The 10398-nt window shown below is 46.9% G+C and overlaps 1 protein-coding gene across 1 annotated transcript in view; it reads left to right on the forward strand.

Annotated features, from left to right (window-relative positions):
* The window catches only part of PRPS2 (phosphoribosyl pyrophosphate synthetase 2), a 35724-nt gene extending 25633 nt beyond the window's left edge, over nt 1–10091 (forward strand). The window contains exons 5-7 of the mRNA XM_042974167.1: nt 4169–4342; nt 5712–5871; nt 7555–10091. Of these exons, the coding sequence (XP_042830101.1) occupies nt 4169–4342; nt 5712–5871; nt 7555–7647 (427 nt within the window). The 3' untranslated portion in view covers nt 7648–10091. The remainder of the gene's footprint in view (nt 1–4168; nt 4343–5711; nt 5872–7554) is intronic.
* Nucleotides 10092–10398: the final 307 nt, after the last annotated feature.

The raw sequence follows: 10398 nt of genomic DNA on the forward strand, positions 1-10398 counted from the left end.
GCTGCTACATGTGCCGGGAGAGTGACCTGTGACGGTTGACCTTCAGGACGTCTTTAAAATGCAGATGCCTCATTTGGCTCCCTCGTCCACCTGCAGCCCAGCGAGGGGCCTAGAATGAAACCTAAAAGCTTATGAGGAGCCCGGGAAGCTGTCCTAAAGGCCACGCAGGGAAGCGAAGGTCCTAATTCTCAGAAGAGCCTCGATGAGCGCCGAGCTGCTGTCTTGACAGTTCGGTTCCCCGCTCTGGAGAAGGGGACGACCAGGTGGGGCTGGGCCTCCGACAGCAGCAGGAAGTGGCCGTTGACAGGAAGGAGACACAAATACATAAAAGCCAGAAACAGAAAGTTATCTTGCAGAGACCCCAGCCGGGCAGCAGCAGGGCCCTCAGCCGGGACCTCCAGGTCAAAGCTCAGCGAGTGTTGTCAGCTTAAGAACACCGGGGAACGGGAGTGACATTGTGCAGTTCCTCGTGCTGGAAACGCTTGTGGTTTCCTTGGAAACTTCCATTAAGTGCCGCCATGGAATCTGCGTTCATATACGGGGACTCCTCCGGCCTGATACAGGGTTACAGAGCTGAACAAGTGGCCGCTTTTTTAAGTTTTTTTTTTATGTTTATTTGTTTTTGAGAGACAGAGAGACAGCATGAGCAGGGGAGGGCAGAGACAGAGGGAGACACAGAATCCGAAGCAGGCTCCAGGCGCTGAGCTGTCAGCACAGAGCCCGATGTGGGGCTCGAACTCACGGACCGCGAGATCATGACCTGAACTGAAGTCAGACACTTCACCGACTGAGCCCCCCAGGTGCCCCAGAATCCACCTATGTAAAGTGCACAGCTCAGTGGTTTTCAGCGTATTCAGGGTATCCCTCACTACTGTCACATTCCAGAACATTTTCACCACCCCAAAAAGAAACCTGTACCCACAGCCAGTGACTCCGTGTTCCCGCTCCCCCCAGCCACCCCTGATCTACTTTCTGTCTTGCCTTCCTGTGTTGCCTCTCTGGACATTTCGTATGGACGGATCGTGTAATACGTGGTCTTTGTGTCTGGCGTATTCCTTTTCCTTAAGCAGAGAAAAAAAGACTTTGGCAGCTGATCAACCAAAAGAATAGATTCCATAAATTTGTGTGGCCTTTCCTATCCCAATGCTGTTTTTTATAGAGAGTCTAAAAATACACGTGCTGTTAGCAAACCTTCAAATTGGGTAACGTCCCCCATTTCCTTCTTTAGAGACCTCAGTTCTTCCCAGTTTCAGAATTCTTTTGTTTGCACACGTCTCCCTTCTTATTTGACACAAAGGGTGATGTGCTGTGCACAGTTCTTCAGTCTCCAGTCTCCACTCCACTTCCTTGTTCGGTCTTAGCAGTGTTTCATCGTTCTTTTTTTTTTTTTTTTTTTTTTTTAGTGTTTGTTTATTTTTGAGAGAGAGAGAGACAGAGCACAAGGCGGGGAGGGGCAGAGAGAGAGGGAGACACAGAATCGGAAGCAGGTTCCAGGCTCCGAGCTGCCAGCACAGACCCCGACGCGGGGCTCGAACTTGCGAACATGAGACCATGACCTGAGCCAAAGTCAGATACTTAAACGATGAGCCACCCAGGCGCCCCAAATGCTTCATCGTTCTTTATAGCTGAGGGGTACGTCCTTTGTGTGCATGTGCCCTAATTCCTTTCACATGACCCCCCCCCCCCCCCACTCGTAGGGACTGTTGTTTTGTACTGTGACACGCGCTCCTACAGCACGAACTTCCTACCTTGGGTACGCATTTGCAAGCAGGGTATGTTCCGAGGGCAGTTGCCAAGTCTTTCACAAAAGATAGACCGGTCGACAGTCCCAAGTATGAATGCCGGTGACTTTATTAACCAGATAGTGATAATATGGTCTCTTTTCCTGTTAATTCTGGTTGCTGTGGATAAGGTCAAGCACGCTTTCTGGCATGTTTATTTTCCAAGATGGCCTATTCGGCCTATTCGTACCTTCCTGTGTTGTCTTATTGGCTGAGGGCCTTTTCCTTTGACTCATTAGGAGTTTTGTGGAGGCAGGATTTCTTGCCTTGGTGCATTTTTATTCCCTGCAGCACTTTTAGAACATTCTTCTGTACTCATTTATCTCCTTTTCACGTTATGGCTTCTGGGTTTAGGAAGAATTCACCCTTCTGTCGATCTTTCTTCTCCCACGAATTCATATATTTGAAAGTAAATTGCCCTTTTCCTTTTTAACGTTCCAGTTTTTCTTCCATCTGGTATTTGTTTTGGAACTAAGAGTGAAGAAGAATCCCTGTTGATTTGAGACACCATTTTATATACCAAATCCCCCCATCCACTTGCCAACCCTTGCTTTTCAAAATCCAGAATCAACTAACCAGAGTTCATGGCCAGCTGTTTTTTTCAGATCCCCTTTAAACCACCCCTCTTACCTCTGCCAGGAAAAGTCCAGCTTTTGGGGGGCACACATTGTAGATTTTTTTGCCACCTCCTCTCCTTTTCTTCTTCCCATTCTGGACTAAGCTGTTCTCCACCTGGCATCATCTTTGCGTGATGCAAAAAAGCCATTTCATCGAAGAAAATAATCTAATTGATTATCTGATCAATTAGAACTTAATGCCTTAGTAAAAGCTTTAAAGCCTGACTTGTTGCAGGTAAAACTTAATATTGCCACAAGAGGTCACTCTTGGATTGTCTTTGAAGCTCGATTGGGCGGACAGCTAAGGAAAAAGAAACCTTAGAAGGTAACACCGCCGCTGAGATAGTCTGCGTTCACCTGACACTGCTGTGGGATGTTGGTGAAACGAAATAATTGAGATTTGGGGGGAAAGAAGGGAAAGACGGGTTTAGAAGAAGTGGAAATGAAAATATGTATGTTATTTTTGTTCTAGCTTTTTCTGCCTAAGATTTCTGCACGATACATTGTCTCCACATCATTTGTTAGGAGTAAGTCTTAACTCTCGTATACAAGGCAAAGAAGAGTTGTATAGCAGGTGCCTCACCGATAAGCCTGGCCTGCCACCTTGCCTTTCTCTTGCCCGCTCTGCCCTTTCTGAGGGGATGACTTTGGAGCATTTGCCATAGATGAGCAGAGAAACTCCTGGTTTACAAATCTCAAGGCCCCGAGTGTAGTGAAAGCCATTTGCATAAGCTGACGTGTTAACACGGATTTGTGAGCCCCCTGGCTGCACCCCAGACTGAGCAAACGGCAGTTTCTGAATAACTGCATTTTCGTTGTGCCCGTAATTTCTTGTTTTCACATACACTGTGTTTTCATGCTGGTAAACACACGGCTGTTGTCTTAGGCCTTTTTTTTTTTTTGAAGTTGTTATTTGAATTCCAGTTAGTTAACATACAGCGTCATGTTAGTTTCAGGTGTACAGCCTTGTAATTCAACACATGCCCGTGATCTCTTTTTTCTTTTTTAAAGTTTATTGACTTAATTTGAGAGAGAGAGAGAGAGCGAGAGAGCACAAGTAGGGGAGGGTCAGAAGGAGAGGCAGAACCCCAAGCAGGCTCCACACCATCAGCACAGAGCCTGATGTGGGGCTCGAACTCCGGACCCATGAGATCCTGACCTGGACCGAGATTAAGAGTCGGACGCTGATTTTTAAAAGGCGGAAGAGGGGCGCCTGGGTGGCTCAGTCGGTTAAGTGTCCGACTTCGGCTCAGGTCATGATCTCGTGGTCTGTGGGTTCGAGCCCCGCCTCGGGCTCTGTGCTGACAGCGTGGAGCCTGGAGCCTGCTTCCGATTCTGTGTCTCCCTCTCTCTCTGACCCTCCCCTGTTCATGCTGTCTCTCTCTCTGTCTGAAAAATAAATAAATGTTAAAAAAAAAAAAATTAAAAAAAAGAAAAAAAAAGGCGGAAGAGTCTTGTGCGCGTGATTTTTAAAAAGTACGCACAAACGCTAACAAATGGCACACCACTTTCTCATCTGGTACTTTTATCCAGTGGTCCAGGCACCTGGCATTCATCCCCAGCTGCCACAAACACAAGGCCCACTTGTCGCCGTGGTTTGCCTACTGTGCATCCCAGGCCGGGCCTGGCTTTTCTACTGAGAGCTGATTATCTCCGGATCTTGGGTGTGGTTGGTTCCTAAACTACAGCTTGAAACCGTAAGAGCTTTTGTTAACACTGACAGGGTTTAACTCGTCTGTCCTCTGTCGGCGTCTCGGTGTCTCGGAGCAGGGTCACCTCGATTGCGGACAGGCTGAATGTGGAATTTGCCCTGATTCACAAAGAGAGGAAGAAAGCAAATGAAGTGGACCGGATGGTTCTGGTGGGCGATGTGAAGGACCGCGTGGCCATCCTCGTGGACGACATGGCCGACACGTGTGGCACCATCTGCCACGCTGCGGACAAGTACGTGGATGGTTTGAGCAAACGGGAGAACGTGTCATTAAGAAAGGAAACGTGGCAGCTTTAAAAAAGATAAAAGGGGGCCTGTTTCTACTAATTCTTGCTGCGGTGGCTTGGGCGTGGCCTTTCAGACCAAAGGATGTTCTAGGCCCATTTATTATTTTGTTTCTTGGTGGGAAAAAAAAAAAAAGTACAGGCCTTTATGGCCCGGTTTTCACTTTTAAGGATGCGCTTTCAGTGTATTTGAAAAAGGGTCAGAGAGGGCGCTGCCCCTGAAACCGAGCACAGAAGAAAAGAGACCGTGTTGCGGGCGTCTCCGGGCCTTGGCCCCTTCTGTTCCGCCTTCGTTCCAGCTGCCTCAGCTGCTGGCTCCGGAAGGATTGAGAGCAGCGTTGTGGGGAGTGGGGGCCACCCCACCCCCCAGCCACGTGTGGCCCTGGAACACTTGGGGTGCGGCCAGCGTGCACACCAGGTTTCAAAGACAGCACGAAACAAAGAATGCAGACTGTCACAGTTATCATTTTATAGTGACGTGTGTCAAAATGATGGTATTCTGGCTTGATTAGGTTAAACCTGCGGTTCTCAACCAAGGGCATCTGTGCTCTCTGGGGGACATTCGACGGTGTCAGCAGACTTTTTTGGTTGTCACAATTGAGGGGAGGGCGTGGCTAGTGGGGTGAGGCCGGGGATGCTGCTCAGTGAAGAATTGTGTGGGCCCAAGGCCAAGGTTGATTATCCCTCATTTAATGGAATACAAAGTGTCTTGCTAGTACACAGCTTAAAAGATTCTTTTTTAGGCTAATACACGTGAGTGAAATTCGTTTTTGGTTTTTGTGGAACGCACTTGTTGCTTTTTTTTTTTTTTTTGAGAGAGAAAGAGAGAGTGAGCGAGCTTGAGCAAGCAGAGGAGGGGCAGGGAGAGAGAGGGAGAGAGAGAATCTCAAGCAGTCTCCGCACCCAGCATGGAACCCGATGCAGCTCGATCCCACCACCGTGAGATCATGACCTGAGCCGAAATCAAGAGTCGGATATGTAACCGACTGAGCTACACAGGCACCCCCACGCTTTTTGCTTTTTGTTTGTTTGTTTGTTTAATGTTTGTTTATTTTTGAGAGCAAGAGAGCGCAAGCGGGGAAGGAGCAGAGAGGGACGGGGGCCAGAGGATCCGAAGCAGGCTCCGTGCTGACACCAGAGAGCCTGATGGGGGGGCTCGAACTCATGAACCGTGAGATCATGACCTGAGCCAAAGTCAGACGCTTAACTGACTGAGCCACCCAGGCGCCCCACACCTCTTGCTTCTTAACTCACCCTAAGCGGAGGATGTTTCAAGAATATGTGTGTACCCTTAATTTTTCTGTTTCCTGTTCTACAGGCTACTCTCAGCTGGAGCCACCAAAGTTTATGCTATCCTGACGCACGGGATCTTCTCTGGGCCAGCTATTTCCAGAATAAATAATGCCGCCTTTGAAGCTGTTGTGGTCACAAACACCATTCCGCAAGAGGACAAAATGAGACACTGTCCCAAGATTCAGGTACTTCTACAGTGTAGGCAGAACGAAGCCGCGAGGAACCTACATCCGATCCCCCGAGATAGCTTTGAGTCCTTCTGCGTGTGACGGCGAGCGCAGGGGGAGCCGGCAGAGGTCACGGCTGCCTGTAACACAGGGCGCGATTCACGCGAGGTCTGGGAAAGGCTGGGGCCGGCGGGGGTCGAGGTCAGAAGTAGGCAGGCAGCCAGACCACCCTGGAAAAGCAGTAAAAAACGGGCCGTGCCAAAGCTAAGCAGAATGACCGTCTGACCCAGTAAGTCTGCCTCTGGCTCCGGAGCCCCAAACTTGAAAATGGGCGTGCATCCAGAAACATGTGCACACACGTTCATAAACCACGCTATTCGCAGTAGCCGAAAGCTAGAAGCAGCCAAATAAATGTCCATCCACGGGTGAATGGGCAACCGAGGCGTGGTCCATCCGTCCAGTGGAATAGTATTCTCCCTTAAAAAGGAGGGACGTTCTGACACGTTGGGACAACGTGGATGAACTTGGAAAACGTTATGCTAAGTGAAAGCGACCAGACTCACCAGGACACACGTCGTGTGATCCCGCCTCTCTGAGGGGCCTAGAGCAGTCCAGTGTGGAGGCAGAAACTAGGGTGGTGGGTGCCAAGGACTGGGGGGTGGGGCTGGGGATATAGTGTTTACTGGGCACGGTTTCTGTTGGGGATGATGAAAACAGCTTGGAAATGGGTAATAGCCATGGCTACACAACATTGAGAATGCACTTCAAGCCACTGTGGTTAAAATGGCAATTTCTAGGTTATATATATTTTACCGCAACTTTTTTTAATGTGTATTTATTATTGAGAGAGAGAAAGACAGAGCATGAACAGGGGAGGGTCAGAGAGAGGGAGACACAGAATCTGAAACAGGCTCCAGGCTCCGAGCTGTCGGCACAGACCCCGAGGCGGGGCTCGAACCCACGAACCGTGAGATCACGACCCGAGCTGAAGTCGGGCACTTAACCGACTGAGCCACCCAGGCGCCCCCACAGTTTTTAAAAATGGAGGGAAAAAAACACACGGCGCTAAGGATCTTTAGAGCTTTCCTCCTTCCTGTCCTTCCTGACTTGGGAGGCCATTAGAGAATTGGTGATAATCATGTTCTACCAACTGCCCTGAGCGAAGTTGAAAGGATTTGGGTCCCCGTTTTGGGACACACCCACACTTATCCATCTGTGGATGGTCTGTGGCTGTCGTCACGCTACAGTGACTGAGTTCAGTGTGGCCCGCAAAGCTGAAAATACTTACTACTGGGCCCTTTACCGATCGCTGACCCGAGTTAGGTGATCCCAGCCGTGCTGTTAAGGGACACAGTCACTGTGCTTTTGGAAACCAAGAGACAAAAGAACCATCCATGTAACGATTGAGTAAAATGAATCTAAAAACAATCAACACCCCAAGAAAAGGATGTCTCTGATTTACAGCGACTCTGAAAAGCCTCTGAGTATCTGTACTGAAAATCTCGCTTCTGGGATCCCATATGTGTTTGTAATTTGAAGATAGACCCAAACTGTCTCTCAGAAGAAATGGGTATAGAAGACTGATGGTAGCATGTCTTGGTGGCCTGGAGAAATCCTTTCTCAGCTCTCTGGCTTTTAAGTTTTTAATTAAATATGACTGAGATGTCCCACTGTCCTCTCCCCTTTTCTCTTGGCGTTTAGGTTATTGATATCTCGATGATCTTGGCAGAGGCGATCCGAAGAACACACAACGGTGAATCTGTGTCTTACCTGTTCAGCCACGTCCCGCTATAGATCCCGGATGTGGGGTACGGAGCAGGCCTGTTCTGGCTGCTGGCTTGTGTGCATTTGTCTCTTCTTAGTTTTAGGACTCAGCAATTATAGGATAATGCAAAAAGCATTCGATCTTTGTATACCGCAGGAGCCATGGTTTTTCTCCTCCTCAAGCTCAAGACCATTTATTTCCAGTTTGGGGTAAGGGTGGTGGTTATTTCATCTTGTTAAGTGAACTGTCGTTAGTGAGCTATGTTTTGTCATCCCGACTTGTTCTAGTAGGTGACCTCTTTCTTTGTTTTTTTTTGTTTTTTTTTTTTTCAGTATTTTGAGGCCACAACTCAAAATATATATAATTCCACTGTGTAAGTTCATAGTTTATATATTTTGAGGTTGCCAAAGGTGACTTCAGATTAAAGCCTTCTGTGTAAATAATGATAATGCCTATGGACATTTGGGTAAAACCCTGTATACAGAATTAGCCTTTTACTTCGGAGTGAATCTTAGAAAATTTATAATACCCTGAATTTTGATTTTTTTTTTTTAAGTAACCAGATGTCAGATGAACCATTGTGGTTATTGTGCTTAATTTGACCAAATTTTATGTGCCTTAAGATGGCCACGGACACGTTTACCTTCTGATAAACGTTAGCCGTATCAGAGGCAATGTAGTTTGGTGTCTTTTTTGTGATTGCCACTTCTGAAAAACATGGTATAACTATCACTTACCTGCAGTGTCACGTTCTGAAATTGCAAAATTTGTGTTTGGCAACAGATCTGATTGAGAAAGTGTCGAGATAGACCCTGTGGGCTGACTGGTGGCCCTCACGCTGTGCTCTGGCCATCCCAGGGGGACAGCTCTTTGAGTGGCTCCTGTCCCGCCGTCTTATTTTACGGCCTGTTGTTAGCTCTGGCTTTCACGTTGCCTTTTTTGCGAGAATCTCATGTTGTGGGGTTCCACCAAAGCACAGCCTCCCCTAAGCCCCCTCCCACGCACTAGTCTGATTGTTATTTCGTTTTTAACATAATAAAAAGGTGAATTTTTGTGACAGCCACCAAATGAGTAGTTGAACATTCCATCCTTCGTTTGAATTTCATATGCCTTTGCCTCAAAAGTAGCAAGTCTCCTAGTCAACTGATTATTTTAACTAAAACTGTTAAATGAAAAACGTGGGTAAGGCTGACGACAAAAAGCACAAATAAGTAAGCATTAGTTGCCCTATTAAGATCATGTCAACGCGGTGGCAGATGCCTCGCGGAGCATGTTGTGACTTTTGCTAGATGCACCTTGGTGCACAACCACCTGAATTTTTCAGCCCCGAAAGAGGAGAATCTGCCTCAGAGACAAAGCCCTGGTTATAGTAACAGTCTCTCCCTCTGCTCAGTCTCAAAACTCAAAGAGAGGAGACCCTCTGCTCTAAATTCTGCAGGTGAGAAAATCCAATCTTTAAGTCATCGAGAGACTTGAAGCACAGTCTTTAAGCTTTCAGACTTCACTGCAGCAGAGGTCGAGATTTAGAAGGATCATTTCGGTCATTGCGTTGTGCTGTACCTTGAAATGGCTTCTGAGAAAACAGCATCAGCCCTACGATATGGACTGGCTCTATCTAGGAAGAGTTGACTGGAGATCTGGAAAGAGCCTATTTCGATGTATGTGACTTTTAGTTTCAATAAACGAGTGCTGTCTCTTGGAATTTCTACGCACAGGCAACTGAAAATGTAGCCACGAGTGCACGTGGGTAGACGGCCTTGGGATACTAGTGTAGACGTGTTGACGTGACAGCAGAAAGTTGATTCAAAGGTAATCATTTCATCTTAAGATGGACTCTAAGATCTAGAACTAGTTTTAAAATCTTCACATAAAAAAAAAATCTGCATGGTCATTATCATGAACTGATTGTTTCTCTCATTTAGCCTCACTTTTTGTTTTCAAGTACTTCTGGTACATTAACTGATTAGGCTAGACTTGGCCACACACAGTGGCAATGTAGTCCTTAACTGTTTGATGGTTTCACTTCAAGAAGGATGACGAAGGTGACCTCAGGAGTGGCCCGATCCCAGAACTTGGGTATCCCCTGCTGCTTGCCTGGAAACATCGAAGTGATGATGAATTGAAGTGATGATGAATTGAAGTGATGATGAATTGAAGTGATGGATGAATTGAAGTGATGAATGAATGAGTCCAGTAGATTGGTTCTGTCCAACTCTGCTGAACGGGGCTGGACTCCCATATATCCAGCCAAAAGGGGAGTCAGAGAAATACAGAAATACCAAAGCTGCTCATCTTCCAACTTAAATTATATTAATCAGCTTACGGATGCTCGTATTAGAACTTGCCTCTGTTAGATGTCAACTAGATTCAAGAAAAGATCATTTGCAGTGCTTGTATTTTTTTAGAATATAGGGTTTTAAGATTGTCCCAACACTGTACTAAACCACATCAATAAAATCATGCTACTACTTTCTGCCGTAGTTTGTATTGTCATTGCGGAGTGCTGTGTTTTGAAGGAGGGATGTGTTTCGATGGGGATACCTCAACGTGTTTGCTACTTCACGATGATAGCCTGGCGTCTAAACTTACAGTAAAGCCAGAAGTTCGGTGGAGTTCAGCTTGTCTCCCTGTTGAAGGTATTTCTTTCAGGGCTGACCAGCAGTCTCCTTGTCCCATAGTTTAACAGCTGTGCCACGTAAGGCATCCAAGTTGATAATTCTAGATGTTGCCTGTAAAATTGGAGATCGCACAGTGTGCTTACATGTTAAAGGAGTCATGTT

Source organism: Panthera tigris, chromosome X, assembly GCF_018350195.1.
Source record: "Panthera tigris isolate Pti1 chromosome X, P.tigris_Pti1_mat1.1, whole genome shotgun sequence".
Taxonomy (NCBI): Eukaryota; Metazoa; Chordata; class Mammalia; order Carnivora; family Felidae; genus Panthera; species Panthera tigris.